Source organism: Macaca mulatta, chromosome 8 (assembly GCF_049350105.2).
Source record: "Macaca mulatta isolate MMU2019108-1 chromosome 8, T2T-MMU8v2.0, whole genome shotgun sequence".
Taxonomy (NCBI): Eukaryota; Metazoa; Chordata; class Mammalia; order Primates; family Cercopithecidae; genus Macaca; species Macaca mulatta.
This window is the reverse complement of record NC_133413.1, coordinates 140,552,105-140,567,454: the sequence shown is the minus strand read 5'-3', so window position 1 is coordinate 140,567,454 and position 15,350 is coordinate 140,552,105. Positions and strand designations below refer to the sequence as shown.

The following is a 15,350-nucleotide window of genomic DNA, read 5'->3' as shown; positions in this document are numbered from 1 at the left end:
TGTATAAATTAAACTCTGCCTATAAAAGTGTAAATGGTAAGTAATAGAAGTAATTTTTTTTTCATAGATAAAACAGACCCAGGATGAAGAAAAGAAACAGCTAACTGCACTCCGAGACTTAATAAAATCCTCTCTTCAACTTGATCAGAAAGAAGTAAGTGGTTTACATGTTTATAACAGGGCTAACAGTGTAAGGTAAGGCTGCTTGTAATACCCTTTGCGTTTCCTGATCTGCAAGACAGGCACAGTGATACATAATATAAAAGTTTGTAAGCCCCATGTAGAAACTCTGTTTTAGTTCCTTTTCCTTGCTTGTAGGAAAGATGTTCTGGGTGTCCAATTCCATGACTCTGGATTTTTTTCTTCTTTTTTCTTTACTTTTTTGAGACAGAATCTCATGCTGTCATCCAGGCTAGAGTGCAGGGGGCACAATTATGGCTCACTGCAGCCTCGACCTCAAGCATTCCTTCTACCTCAGCCTCCCGGGTAGCTGGGACTACAGGCACATGCCGCCACACCTGGATAATTTTTGTATTTTTTGTAGAGATGGAGTTTGACCATGTTACCTTGGCTGGTCTTGAACTGCAGTACTCAAGCAATTCTCCCACCTCAGCCTCCCAAAATTCTGAAATTACAGACATGAACCACTGTGTCCAGCCCCATGACTATAGATTTTCAATCCTAGTTTTGAAGACATGCACTTTGGGAGTGTATGCCGAAACATAGTTAGTACATTCTACAACTGTCCTCTTTAGACCACTTCTGTCTTTCTGGGCAGCCAAAACAGGCATGCCTCATTTTCCAGGGAAATATTTTGATGCAGAATCCTATAGAAGCTTTGCCCCTCAATTAGGAAATTTGAGGTGAGATGGTCCTTGGATATTGAAAGAGTATAGAATGCATGGTAGAGGCTGGATGATTGCGGTACAGATCCTTAATTATAAATATCATTTGTTCAAACATTTCTCTAACACCTACTGTGTTCCAGGCACAGTTCTAGGTACCAAGCTTTAGTCCCTTCCATCCAGGAGCTCATTATCTAGTCAGCTGTATGAACAATCCATCATGCCTAAAGTGGTGTTGATGCTATTAGAGATACATTGGAAGGTGACTGCAGCCAAAGACAGAAACCTAAAAGACCCAGAGATGGAAAACTCACCAGCATATTCAAGGGGCTGCAGACATTTTGGGGCAGGGTGGGTGGAGGAGTCAGAAATACAGTTTCTGAGGTAAAAACTCAGACCTGACTATGGAAGACCTTGGGTGTTGCACTAAGGGACATAGACTTCATGATAAGGACAAATTAAATAGTAAGCACCATTTGTTTTCTGGGAGAAATTAAAAACGTGCCTGTTTTTGTTATGAAATTATTACGGGTTAAATTTAAGAGCAGTGGCTCACTCCTGTAATCCAAATCCACCTTGGAGGCCAAGGTGGGAGGATCACTTGAACCCAGGAGTTTGAGACCAGCCTAGGCAACAAAGTAAGACCCTGTCTCTACAAAAAATTTTGAAAAATTAGCCACGCATGGTGGCATGTGCCTGTAGTCCCAGCTACTAGGGAAGCTGAGGTGGAAGAATCCCTTGAGTCCAGGAAGTGGAGGCTGCAGTAAGCTGTATTTGTGTCACTGCACTCCAGCCTGGGCAATGGAGCAAGACCCTGCCTCAAACAAACAAACCAAAAAAAATTAAGAGCAATATTTAATAGCAATAACATGAAATATAACATTTTTATAGTTAGTTTTTAAATACTATCGCACAACAATAGCAAGTTCACTTATTTTAATTTCTAAAATTTCTGAAAGGGGTTTATGAGTCTAAAACAAAGCAACTCCCATAAAACATGGGAAGCCCTGCACTAGTGACACTAATCTTTTAAAGCAACCCTGAAGGTTTTCTTTATTGAGTGAATATAAGCCTCTGTTTTTCTGGTTCTCCAAATTCAGTTTTTGTAGATGCATTGGGGATTGGTCAAGTGAGAGAAATCTATAGCACTGTAACACTAGGCATCTGCTAACCTGTGGAGTAGGCAGAGTGGCCAGGAACATCTGTGTACGCTAAGGCAATTTCTGCATCCATGTCATTCAGAGTCTCAGGCAGTGACTGCACCTGTGGTTTGAGGCCTCTGACAATGATTTACGAGAACTTCCAAGTATTAGACCCCCAGTAGACTTCGGACTGAAACACAGATATGCCATGCTCTTTGAAGGTGCTTATTACTGACAAATAAATCTTAGGAGAAACGTGGTCTCTTTGAATGATTTTTCAGTGTAAGAGCATTAAAAAGACCCAGGTAGAAGGGAGTACAGGGTGGTAGATTTCAGTCTTGGGAGAAAATTGTGAGGTTTTTTGGGGGTTTTTTTTGTTTATTGTTGTTTTACTTACTGGTATGTACTTAACGACTCCCCACCTTTGTTTTGTCACACAGTATTAACTTTCCTACATATGGAAGCTTTCTTGAAAAATAAAGAGGAGGACTATTAACAACCCGTTTTTGTTTTGCATGGAGACATAAGTATTCTGCTCATGGTAGCTAAAGAACGAAGTTCCATATAAGCCAAAGGAATGTGTACATGATGAAATGCACATGATTTGATTTAATCCCACCCCAGATTAATAAATGATGAGTTTTCATTAGTACCTTGTCCACAGAGTTTTACAAGTAATAAATTGATCTTTCACAACATGCCTATTCCTTTCTCATGCTGTTTATCATCACTCATTGCAGAACATGTTTAGAAGGTAATGATTTTTCATGACTGAGATTAAATGTGAGAGGCGACCATCCACAGAGAAGTTCTGACCATGGTACTATTTGAAAAGAATGTCAAGTAATCTTAAAGATTAACTGAGGAATCAAAAGCACCCAACAAATCATTTAGCCTGCTCACCCCCACCGGGTTCTAACTTGGCTCCGTTAAAGGAAGTTCCAAGAATTTTAGTTGTAAATAGGATCCCCGGAATTTTGGTAAACTCATTTTATTTTCTATTCTTAAGTTTTTGTTGTCTTAGCAATAAATGTTCTATGAAATTATATTAAGTTTTTATAATAGCTTAATCTACAAAAGAACTATTTGCTACATAACTGTTTTTAGAGTTGAAAGTAGGTTTTTGTTTTGGGTTTTTTTGAGACGAAGCCTCTGTCACCCAGACTGGAGTGCAGAAGTGCAGATCTCACTCACTGCAGCCTCCGCTTCCCAGGTTCAAGTGATTCTCATGCCTCAGCTTCCCAAGTAGCTGGGACTATAGGCATGTGCCACCTTGGCTGGCTAATTTTTATATTTTTAGCAGAGACGGGTTTTCACCATGTTGGCCAGGCTGGTCTCGAACTCCTAAGTGACCTCAAGTGATCTGCCCACTTCAGCCTCCCAAAGTGCTGTGATTACAGGCATGAGCTACTGCGCCTGGCCTGAAAGTATTTTAAATGGTGATAAGTCATATTTAGGATATACAGAATTACTCCAAAAATTACACCTTTTTTGTTTGAGTTCACTTATGGACTCTCTTAAAACCCCATCACGTTATGGTTTGCAAGTTTGACAGATTCTGTGTTTCTGTTTTACTCATGTCACAGTATCTGTCATGTAGCCTGGTACCGGAAAACTATTCAAATACTTAGAAAAATGAAACAGAAGGAATCTTTTGCCCACTCCATTCGTACCTTGCATTAGAAATTTTAGGCTTCTGTAGTAGAGGTTTAGTTTTAAATTGGATACCAGAAACATTTATAGCCCCATTAAATCAATGAGTGTGTAATTGCTTGTACTTTTAAAAGATTTGAGACTCTACCTCTTAATAATACATTTTATACATTAATAAGGTTTTCAAATAAGAAAGTGATTTGTCTGTACTGCTAATAGAGAATAGGAAATTAAAAAGATTTTAAGTTCATTGTTTATGTTTTATATTTTTGCCCAAATGAGTTTTTCTTTTTCCTGAATACATAATTTCTGTTACGCTATCAAAGGATTCAGAACCTATTTCATTCCTTCAATTTGTGTCAGTTTTTAAATTGTTATTAATGTTAATAAATCTCCAGTATCTACTTTCTCAGAAAAGAAAATCCTCTTTTCATTTGTCTAGAGTGCCCTGCTTAGCAAGCTGAATGGCCATCATTTCTCAAAGTGCACAAATAATAATCGGTGTGACTTTATTAAACCATGAAACTCATTCATAGTTAATTTAGGATTGTTGATACTAAACTTCTGAAACATACTGCTTCCTTCCTGCTCAGTTTAATGAGGTCAAAGCCTGGAGTTTAGCCACTTTATTCATCTTTAAAAGCATATTAGTTTGATGTAAAGCAAGGCCCATTCAATCTAAGAGTTTGTTATTCAGAATTTAAGGTTTACTTAAGCTAGTAATAAATATGTAAGGAATGTCTTAATGGTAAATTTACAGAATATAATCGTTTTTATAAGTTGTTAGCATCTGAATCCTTGTATAAAAGAAGTATTTTTATTTTTTAAACTTAGTGTTTTATTTTAAAGGTTAGCAAAGGTTAAGATTAGAGATACATAGTTGCTTATTTATGATTGCGTACCTAGTAGTGAGACATCCATTTTTGTTTTTGTTTTTTTGTTTCCTGCCACATGTGGGAGCCATTCTCTGATGGAGGAAAGGCGTGAAAGGCTTGAGAGAGATCTCTTTGTCACAGGCCTTTGCCAGCTCCAATATAATACATGTGACAGTGTTAGGCCCATTTGAAAACTTAACAAATGTGCCAAAAAGAAAACTACCATGAGAGATACATAGTTTTAAAGCATTCGGACAGACCTAGGAATTACATGGGCAGATGAAGAGAAGTCTAGTTCCGTAACAAGGGTTCCAAGGAAGGTGGTTGTGAGTGAACACCAGTATACAGGGAGATTTTAGATTTTGTTTTTAATGTTTCTAGGAGATACAGATAGGGCAGAGATCCCTGACTCCAAATTCATAATTGAGTAATTTTCATGTGATTTTGTTGGATTAAAGCAGAAAGCCCTGTGGATTTCTTTAATCCCTGCCTCTTGTTTTGTCCCATGCCTCAGTTCCCTGCATTATGAACACACTGCTGCCTCTCTTAAAAAAGAAAAAAAAATCCTATTACTACTGTTGTTACTGAGGACTGTTGCTGGAGGTATTGGTAGGGGAGGGCTTCTCTTCTTGCTTGTCTGAGATTTAGTACAGTCCCTCAGTCCTACCTCCATTTAGAAAGTGTGAGAATATCTTTTAGGGAGGACTTAGTGAACCACATTACTATGGAATGCAAGACTATAGGCCCTGATTAAAAGTGAACATTTAGGTCAGGCATGGTGCTCACACCTGTAATCCCAGCACCCTGGAAGGCCAAAGCAGGAGAATTGCTTGTGTCCAGGAGTTCAAGACCAGCCTGGGCAACACAGTGAAACGCCATCCCTACAAAAAAGCAAAAATTAGCCCGACAAGGTAGCACACACCTGTAGTCCCAGCTACTCAGAAGGCTGAGGTGAGAGGGTCATTTCAGTTTGGAAGGTTGAGGCTGCAGTGAGCTGTGATCACACTATTGCGTTCAGCCTGGGCAACAAAGCAAGACCCTGTCTCAAAAATATACATATATTTTTTTAAAAAGGAAATATTTAGGGAGAATTTTGCAAGAAAATCCTAGATTCAGGTCCATGTCCCATCTCTCCCAAATGATTAATCTTGTCCAATTAAAGGTTTCATATGGAGGGAATCTGGCCCGTTATAAATAGAGAAATTATTCAAATAGAACATAACTCAAGTTTGTAACCTCTTTAATGTGAGCCAGCTTGCCTGGTTAAGTGTACGGTAAGCTCCCAGTAACCTACAGAAGAGAGCAGGACAGTGATATGGTGAGAGTGTGAGCATCCATGTCAAAGCCAGGGCTTATGTTGTATACTCAGGATCCTTAATACCTGGCTTTTAGGAAGTATTCAGGACATGCTTTTGAACACAGAATCTATCATGTATAGAATAGCCTTACAAAGGTACATTGTCCTAGAGATTTTCCTTTGACTATTACTTACGTTAATTTTGCATCACTGAACATACATTACTTGGTCCAAAAAGATCCTGAGTGTCAGAAGGAAGCCATCCTGGCCTTAAAGGTATTATGTACACAAGTCAGTAAATAGCCAGTGGTTGGTTCAGCTTACCTCGACACTATCACATTTCAGGTGTTGTTTATGAACTGGATATATTTAAGTTCTTTTCCCTTGGGGAAAAAATAAAAAAATAAAGAAGTCCTGCTGCAATTTTTGGCTGTTACTAGATTTTCTGAATAATTCATTTTGGGTTTCACTGAAGTATTGATTCTCTATACATACGCATTTGAGGTTTGTCATCCATTTTATCTTGGTAAAATATGTGTGTGCCTGATGTTCGTCTGTTTAGCCATGTTTCTGTTCTCACGCCATATGACCTGAAATAAAACCTGATAAATACAGACTTTTGATTGTCCTATCACCCAAAGTTTATCCTGAATCTAGAGGTGTATGTGTTTTCTGGTATTATCTTTACAGTGATGTTTTCTGTGTACATTATATAAAATGCTTAAATTATGGATAACATTTTCAATGAAATTAACTATATTTTCAAATGCTCTGCCTTTTTTCTCTGTTGCTTTTGCCCTTCCTGATCGAAGTCTAGGAGAGTAAGTCAATACTTTTTATGAGAATATATTGTCCTACTTGTATGTCTAAAGACCGTGTTCTCATTCCGCAGTTCAACGTTGTTGATTTTATTTCTTACATTTTCAAAATGTAATGGCTGTTTCTAGTCATGTAGTCTTTAGAAACTATGGTTAAGTATCAGTGAAGTGCTAATAATAAATCAACCTTTTTTGCATCTGTGTTGTTGGTTTGGCCCTTGTCACCCTCCACGACATCATACACTTTCACTGCTGTAGAATTGTCTTAATTTTAAAAATGTGGTTATAGGTATATTTTACAGAGCACTAATTACAAAACGAGAAACATAATAATTGTTAAAACCTCACTTAGAAGTTTCCCCTTTTATTTGGGGGTATTTTGGCAGAATGTGTAAAGGGAGAAAGGTATAGCCTAAGGGAAGAACATGTTTGGGTTGCATGGACTTTATTTTGTGGTCCACTTCACTTTTTCGAGTCCCTTCTGTGTTTGCCTCTGCTGCTAGTATAAACTGGATTCAGTCTTACAGTAGTCTGTCTACCAGTGCATTGTCTTGTTTGAAGTCAGTTCAGAGTAGAGCTGGGTTTTGAACTAGAAATCAGAGACCCAGACCCCAGCTCTGCCTCGGACTTGCTTTGTGACTCTAGCAAGTGCTTAGCTGCCCTGTTTCCTCCTCTAAAATAAAGGCAAGGAGCTGGCAGATCTTAAAGTTCCATAATTCCCTTAGACCCAGACCAGTGCCAAAGACCCAGTGGCAGAAGAGAGTCAAAGATGTGAGAATTGTCTCCAGTTTTTGTTTAATCTGTGGTTTTTCTTTCCTAGGATTCTCAGAGCCGGCAAGGAGGATACAGCATGCATCAGCTCCAGGGCAATAAGGAATATGGCAGTGAAAAGAAAGGGTACCTACTAAAGAAAAGTGATGGGTATGTATGAGCCCGGCCCAGTGTCTCAGTGTGTGATTAACCTAGAAAAGGTTTCCAGCCTCTCATATAGGGAAACACACTTACTTAACATTTTGTAATACACTAGCTGCGGACCTTTAGCACACTGGTGTTCTTCAAGTAAGTCTGAGATTTAACCAACTCTCTTTAGAAGAAACAGTAATTGCTCTGTGGCCCCTAAATGGCACTTCTGACTTGTAACGAGCAATTATAGGAAGGCAGCTACTGAGTAGCACATGCAGCAGGCGAGTGCTGACCTCATACCCACCCACCTCTCCGCTGTTTTTGTTTTGTTTTGTTTTTTGTTTTTTGTTTTTTTTTTTTGAAGCGGAGTCTCACTCTGTTGCCCAGGCTGGAGTGCAGTGGCACAATCTCGTCTCACTGAAAGCTTCGCCTCCCAGGTTCGCACCATTCTCCTGCCTCAGCCTCCCGCGTAGCTGGGACTACAGGCGCCCGCCACCACGCCCGGCTAATTTTTTGTAGTTTTACTAGAGACAGGATTTCACCATGTTAGCCAGGATGGTCTCAATCTCCTGACCTCGTGATCCACCCACCTCAGCCTCCCAAAGTGCTGGGATTACAGGCGTGAGCCATCACGCCTGGCCCCTCTCCGCTTTTATTCACTACAGTTTTCTCTGCCTGGTTGCCCACCAGGCCACCCAACCTTGGGTGTCACCCTTGAGTCCTCTTTTGCCTCTTATATTATAGCCAATCTGGCAAAAGCCATTCTGTTTTTAACTGTGAAAGTAATATACTCTTGCCATCCCCACAGCCCCTGCTCTAGGGTGAGCTGCTGCTGCCATCTCTCTTGGAGCATTCAGCAGCCTCCTAACTGGTCTCTTTGTATCAATCATTCTTCTTTTTCTGCAGTTCACCTTCGTACAACAGTTAGAGTAGTCTTTTAAAAATCATAAAGCACATGATGTCATTCGCCTGCATAAAATACTCCAGTGGCTTCCCTTTACATATAGCATCTCAACCCTTCCTTCCTGTCCCGCCTCATCTTGTTCCATTTTCTCCCCGATCCTGCCACATGAGGCTTCTTTTCTGTTGCTTAAACAAATGATTCTGCTTCATAATAAGTGCATAAGTAGAATCTTCATTATTCCCTTTAATAGTTGTCTTTTTGGAGGGAGGGGACAGGGGACAGGATCTTGCTCTGTCTTCCAAGCTGGAGTACAGTGGCACTATCACAGCTCACTGCAGCCTCCCAACTCCTGGGCACAAGTGATTATACCACCTCAGCCTCCTGAGTAGCTGGGACTACAGGCACATGCCACCATGCTTGGCTGATTTTTTTTTTTTTTTTTAATGTAGACAGGGTGCCCCTTTGTTGCCCAGGCTGGTCTTGAACTCCTGGCCTCAAGAAATTCTCCCACCTTGGTCCCCCGAAGTGTTGAGATTACAGGCATGACTCACTGTGCCTGGCCTGTTGTCATTGTTTTTTTAAAAGAAAGCTCCTTGTTTTCTGATTACTTGTGGATATGTACTCCTTGGTTTAATCTGAGACATGTACATTTTTTATTGTAATTTTTTGTTAAAATTATAAATATTTCTCTTCTGAATTTCTGGGGTCATTGACTGTTTTGCTTATTATTCATGCATTCAACAGAGATATTTTGAGTCCTACTGTATGTCTAGGACTCACTCTTCTAGGCCCTACAAAGATGGAGCATACAGCATTGAACAAAAGAAAATCTGGTCCTGATAGAGCTGACATTCTAAGGAAGAAAAGAGACAAAAAATACTCAATATATGGTAGATCAGATGGTAATTAGTGCTATGGAGAAAGATCAAGCAAGAGATGCAGGTGGTGTGAGGGATGGCAGTGGTTCTTGCTATCATACAGGTGGTTAGGGAAAACTTTATTGAGTTGATGTTTGAGCAAAGGAAGTGAGAGAAGTCTACTTAGATACGTGGGAGAAGATGGAGAGTCAGGAGCATGCATCTCATGGTGACAAATACCTGAGAGTTCAGTGTAGCTAGAGTAGTGAGCAAGCCAGGAGGTCATAGGAGTTAAGGTCAGAGGGACAGGGAACCACTCTGTGAGATGAGGAATCATTAGAGGGTTTTGAGCAGAAGAGTGACATAATCCGACATGTTTTGGAAGGTTCTCTCTGACTTCCAAGCAAAGCACAGTCATGGAGGGTGAAAGCACAGAAACAAGGAGACCAGTTAGAGGGAGGGCTGCCTCAGAAACCTAGATGGGAGCTGATGGTGAGGCCAGGGGAACTGCAGAAGAGAGGGTAAGAAGTGGTCAATTGTGGATAATGGACGTAGGGCCAACAGGACTTGCTGATATGGGGTGCAGAGAAAGAAAAGCATCCCTAGTACAGCATCTGGCTCATTGTAGAATCAGTTAGCTTAATCCTGCTGTGAAAGTAAAAGGAGAAAAGAAATACCAACTAACAATTCACAGCTTAAAACTGGGCTCTAGAATAGTGACCAAATGCTAGTCCAAACTGCATGAGATCAAGTGTACATAAATTGTAAATTCCATAGTTTATCTTGCTGAAAAGCCTCAGGCTCAGCTCCTTGTCCTTCCCTGACCATCTGTGGTATAGACATCTCTTGGAAATGTGGTGACCTGTTGTTCTATCATCAGACGGAAAGTTAATATTGTGTTCCGTTACGAGCAACAGTGTACTATTACATATCTACTGAAGTGAAAGTATAAAAGTCATTTTTTAACACTGCTCAACCGAAATCACAATGTCCTTCTTGAAATTAGAATTGCCTAATTTTAAGTGAAGCGGTTACAATCTGTATATCCAAGGAAGATCAACAGTCTTTTCGTAAGTGTTGTGTAGTTCAACCCTAAAGTGTTCAAGTAAATTATCATCTTGAGAGCCCCTGTGTATGCCAGCCACATGCCCAAGTACCTGCTCACTCATCTCATTTAACACCTTTTACAGAGAGATTAAATAATTTGACTGAGATCAAACAGACAGTAAGTATGAACACCCAAATTTGAACTGGGTCTTCTGACTTAATGCCAGGGTTATCTCCCCTTTGTTTTTCAAAGGGACCGCTGCTGCTGTTGATCACTCTAAGGATATGCAAGACATTAACTGGCACAGATTCACCCCCTTGACTTTTGGTCTCTTCCTTCATGTACTCATTCCACACACATGTATGAAATACTCTGGTGTATGAGGCAGCCTGCTAGAGGTGAAACGTAAATGAGATATGGTCCTCACCCTCACTTTGACTGCAGTCTGTTGGAAAGAGATACAGACAGAGCTCCTGGATCATAGAGTTGGAAAGGAGGTTGGAAGTCAAGTGGTTCCACCTCCTTAATAATTGCACAGATAGCAAAGATGAGCACTAATAACTGGGAGTTGCTTGTGACTTCTGTGGAAGAGTAAAAAATTGAAATGCTTATACATGAAAACAGACTCATTTGCAAACAGTGACCACTGATATGTTCTGTGATTTTTCTCTAAAGTATTATTTGCATTAGTAATTTTTGACCCTAGCTTTAGAATGCTCTTTATTACTTAAAGGATTATTACACAATTTGAAAAACAATTTAAAATTTTAAAAAATAATTTTTAAAAACTTTATGGACCAGAGGCAATTATTGAGAGGCAAAGGAGCAATTGCTTTATTATATTTTCTCATTATATATACAAAGGTGGGTGTTATTGTCTTCGTAATACAGAAAAGGAAAGTGAGTCTCCAAGAAGTCAAATAACATGGGCAAAGTCACATAGCTAGAGATCGTGCTGAGATCAAAGCTCAAGTGATCTGGCATCAAAGTTGGAACTATTTATACGAGACCATTTTCTAGTAGAATTTTCTTTTCTGGAATTGTAAGATTCTAGCATGGCGTAATCAGTAATTGTGTGTGGCACTGTCTGTGAGCACCAGATGGCATGAGTTCTTGGTATGTCCATTCAGGAGCTATGCAGACTGGAGCATTTGTAAAGCTTTCATTACAGAGCAGGGGAGATCACAGTAATTCAGTCTAGTCCGTGGAAGTCTTGGGAATAGAAGCTATCAAAATGTTCACAAAGATCAGGTGCTGGCTGGGTGCGGTGGCTCATGCCTATAATCACAACGCTTTAGGAGGCCGAGACAGGCGGATCACTTGAGCCCACCAGCCTGGGCGACATGGCAAAACCCTATCTCTACAAAATTTAGCCAGGCGTAGTGCACATGCCTATAGACCCAGCGACTCAGGAGGCCAAGGTGGGAGGATCGCTTGAGCCTAGGAGGTCAAGGCTACAGTGAGCCATGATCACACCACTGCACTCTAGCCCGGGTTACAAAGTGACACCCTGTCTCTCATGCACAAAAAAAGATCAGGCAATACTGCTCTCAGCTGTGCCAGGAGATATCTCAAGATTGTTCCCTTTCCTCTGGCAATCTGAAAGTTCCTCAGTCACAATCTCTGTCAACCCAGAATAATGCTTCTGTGTTACTTTCCTTGGCTTTATTAGCAGCACAAGAGAAGGGTTTGTGTGTGTGTGTGTGTGTGTGTGTGTGTGTGTGTGTGTGTATTGTGCTTCCATAATATACATGTGTAAGTAAAACTAACGAGTAAAGACTTAATAAAATGGATAAACTAAGGCTTTAAACTATTCCTGAAGGTTGAATAGTTTGATTGTTGAATTGAGTGGTATTTAGGATGACACTGGTTTTGGCTTAAGTGTGTACAAGGATGCCTCACCTATGTTAGCAGGCTCTTGTGAGAGTAAGATGGATGCAAAACTCCTTGCAGAGAGTTAGTCACGTTAACCAAATGTGGCTCTGATTAGTTGAGAGATGCTGCCTCTAATCAGACATTTCCTTGGTCAGTACTTCTAGAAGAAAGTATGTGATTTAGCTCTAATTTGAGGATGGTTTATCAATTAGTAGTTAAATTACCTCCCGAGCAAGGCTAGCATTTTGAATACAGTATGTTCAATTTGCATTTGGTTAGATGGTGTCAAATTCCTACTTCCCTCTATGAAGCATGCTTTAGAACAAACAGTGCTTCTAGTAGTTAAATACACAGTATTATTTGTGTTTAGAGATGGTTTTAAATTTGTGTTGTGGCAGCTTTCTTAGAGAACTAATTTAAGAAGGAAAAGAAAAATACAAGATGGTACTGTTTTAAATGCCTGGGAAAGCTACAGTGGTCTCCTGATGTCATTTGTTTCCACGGCAACAGAAGGCCTTCAAAACTTTCTTCCAGCCTAGGGAATCACTGTTCCCTGCCCGTTTCTTCTTATCTGATGGAAGTAGTCTCAACTAGTGCATTTGCACCTACCTGCACTGACGCAGATCTGCCACACATGCAGTCTTTTGCCTGTGCCTGGAGCTTCACACACACACAACTCTTCCAAGTTTGAATTAGTTCTCTTCGGCTTTTTTTACCCTTCAGTATCATCAAATCACATTTTTCAAAATGTGTATCACTTGTAACTATTTGGGAATGGTTTGGTCACCATTACTTCCCTATGCAAATCATGAACAGTTTTTGCTTGGGGCTCTGAGGCACCATTCTGTCTCTGGAAGATGCCTAAAGGGATGGTGTATGAGTTACCAAAAATGATGATGATGCATTCTTGAGCCCTGGCTAAGCTCGTCCTGTACATACTGAGGCAGTTCACCCCCCTCCCTCCTTGCATGGCAGACTTCTTGAGTTACTTTAATTTTACTTTTTATTTTTTGTAGATATGGGATCTCCCTATGTTGCCCAGGCTGGTCTTCAACTTCTAGGCTCAAGCAGTCCTCCCACGTCAGCCTCCCAGAGTGCTGGGATTACGGGCATGAGCCACCGTGCCCAGCCACTTTCTTAATTTTTGAAACTCAATTATTAATAACAGAAGTAATCAATTGAACACTCTTATGAAAGATTGACAGATATGGTTGAAAACTACTTATTAACACCACCCCTAACAGGTTTGGGTCTCCTTCATAGAGAGGAGTTACTATGATATCAGTGTACTACCTGTAATTCATTGATTGAGTCTCCTGCGGTTAGATTATTATTGTTTCTATTTCCCATTTTTACTGTCCAAAGCAGTGCTACTACCGGTCATGGTGGCTCACACCTGTAATTTCAGCACCCTGGGAAGGCGAGGCAGGCAGATCGCTTGAGCCCAGGAGTTTGAGACCATTCTGGGCAACACGGCAAAACCTTGTCTCTACAAAAAAATATAAAAATTAGCCAGGCATGGTGGGGTGTGCCTGTGGTCCCAGGTACTCTGGAGGTTGAGGTGGGAGGATCAGATGAGCCTGGGAGGTCAAGGCTGCAGTGAGCTGTGATTGTGCCACTGTACTCTAGCCTCCAGAGCAAGAACCTGTCTCTATATATGTGTGTGTGTGTGTGTGTGTGTATATATATATATATGTCTTTAAAAAGCAGCACTGGCCGGGCGCAGTGGCTCACACCTGTAATCTCAGCACTTTGGGAGGCCAAGGCTGGTGGATCACAAGGTCAGGAGTTCGAGACCAGCCTGGCCAAGATGGTGAAACCCCATCTCTACTACCAGTACAAAACTTAGCCAGGCGCGATGCCAGGAGCCTGTAATCCCAGCTACTCAGGAGACTGAGGTAGGAGAATCACTTGAACCCGGGAGACAAGGTTGCAGTGAGCCAAGATCATGCCACTGCACCATTCTAGCTTGGGCAACAGAGCAAGACTCCGTCTCAAAAAAAATTTTAAAGCAGTGCTGTAATGAGCATCCTTGTACATGGCTACCTGTGTGAATTACCTTCCACCTGGGATAATAAAAGGCAACCAGGATTTTGTTTTGGGGGTTGGATTTTTTGGTTTGGGGAAGTTATTTTGTAGTTATTATTATGTATCATATTGTATCCTTGCATGTCCCAGAGTGAATCAGTTACTATATCTAGTTGTGTTTGACTTCCTCCTTAGGATCCGGAAAGTATGGCAGAGGAGGAAGTGTTCTGTCAAGAATGGGATTCTGACTATCTCACATGCCACAGTAAGTATGTTTCTTAATTTACCCTGCCCATTGTTAGGTTTTCTGGCCTCGTAGGCCAGAAAGCAAACACGATTATGTACTCAGCAGTAAAAATCTGCGCAAATACATTTATGCATTTGGGTCAGACCTTTGCCGATAATCCTTTACCAAAAAAAAAAAGGTTTTGTCTTGTCCTGTGGTGGTCGGCATCATTCTTTGGCATCACTAGACACTTGTATTTTTACTCTCTCAAAATGAATAAGGTATTTTGATTTTGTAATCTTATCTTTTGGGAAATATTGGTTGTTCTGAAAAACCCAGGTTTTTGAATTATAAAGATGACAGAGGCTGTTCCTTGCATGTAAAAATAATGTAGGAAACATAACAGTAGATGTAAAAACCTTGGTGGTAGTCAAAGAAGCACACAGTAAGTTTTGCCCTTTTTAAACCAATAGAAAACTCTTTTCAATTCTTAAAAATGCAGAGATTGTAGTGGAAAATGTACCAAGCGGGAATGGAAATGGCAAAGTATATGCCAAGACTTTTTTAATATGCTTGCTGTTTAACCCAGTAATCTCAGTTTCGATTTTAAAAACTCATTAAATTACAGTATGCTGTGCCAAGTGATGTCCTTGGGGCACTGCTTAATGAATTGCCAACAGAATAGTGGAAATGAGAGATGAGTGTTTATTATGTTGGCAATTTTGTATGACTTACAGCTGACTTTAGATATCTATCAGGCAGGAAAGGAAGTACCACTTACCTTCATAAACTTTATTTCACTTAATCCTCCCGACACCCCATGTGGTATGATAACCTTCATTTTACAGATGAAGAAACTGAAGCGCAAAGAACAACTAT

The 15,350-nt window shown here is 40.4% G+C and overlaps 1 protein-coding gene and 1 non-coding gene across 5 annotated transcripts in view; one reads left to right on the top strand and one right to left on the bottom strand.

The window, feature by feature from the left end:
• Positions 1-15,350, top strand: part of ASAP1 (ArfGAP with SH3 domain, ankyrin repeat and PH domain 1) — a 395,945-nt gene that overhangs the window by 271,887 nt on the left and 108,708 nt on the right. For all 4 annotated transcript variants that reach the window (XM_077944032.1, XM_077944031.1, XM_015145993.3 and 1 more), the window contains 3 exons: positions 68-154; positions 7,451-7,551; positions 14,441-14,510. In XM_077944032.1, coding sequence (XP_077800158.1) covers positions 68-154; positions 7,451-7,551; positions 14,441-14,510 — 258 coding nt within the window. The remainder of the gene's footprint in view (positions 1-67; positions 155-7,450; positions 7,552-14,440; positions 14,511-15,350) is intronic.
• Positions 4,590-4,745, bottom strand: LOC114680507 (small nucleolar RNA SNORA12). The gene has a single exon (XR_003732725.2). It is a non-coding gene; the product is annotated as a small nucleolar RNA SNORA12 (small nucleolar RNA).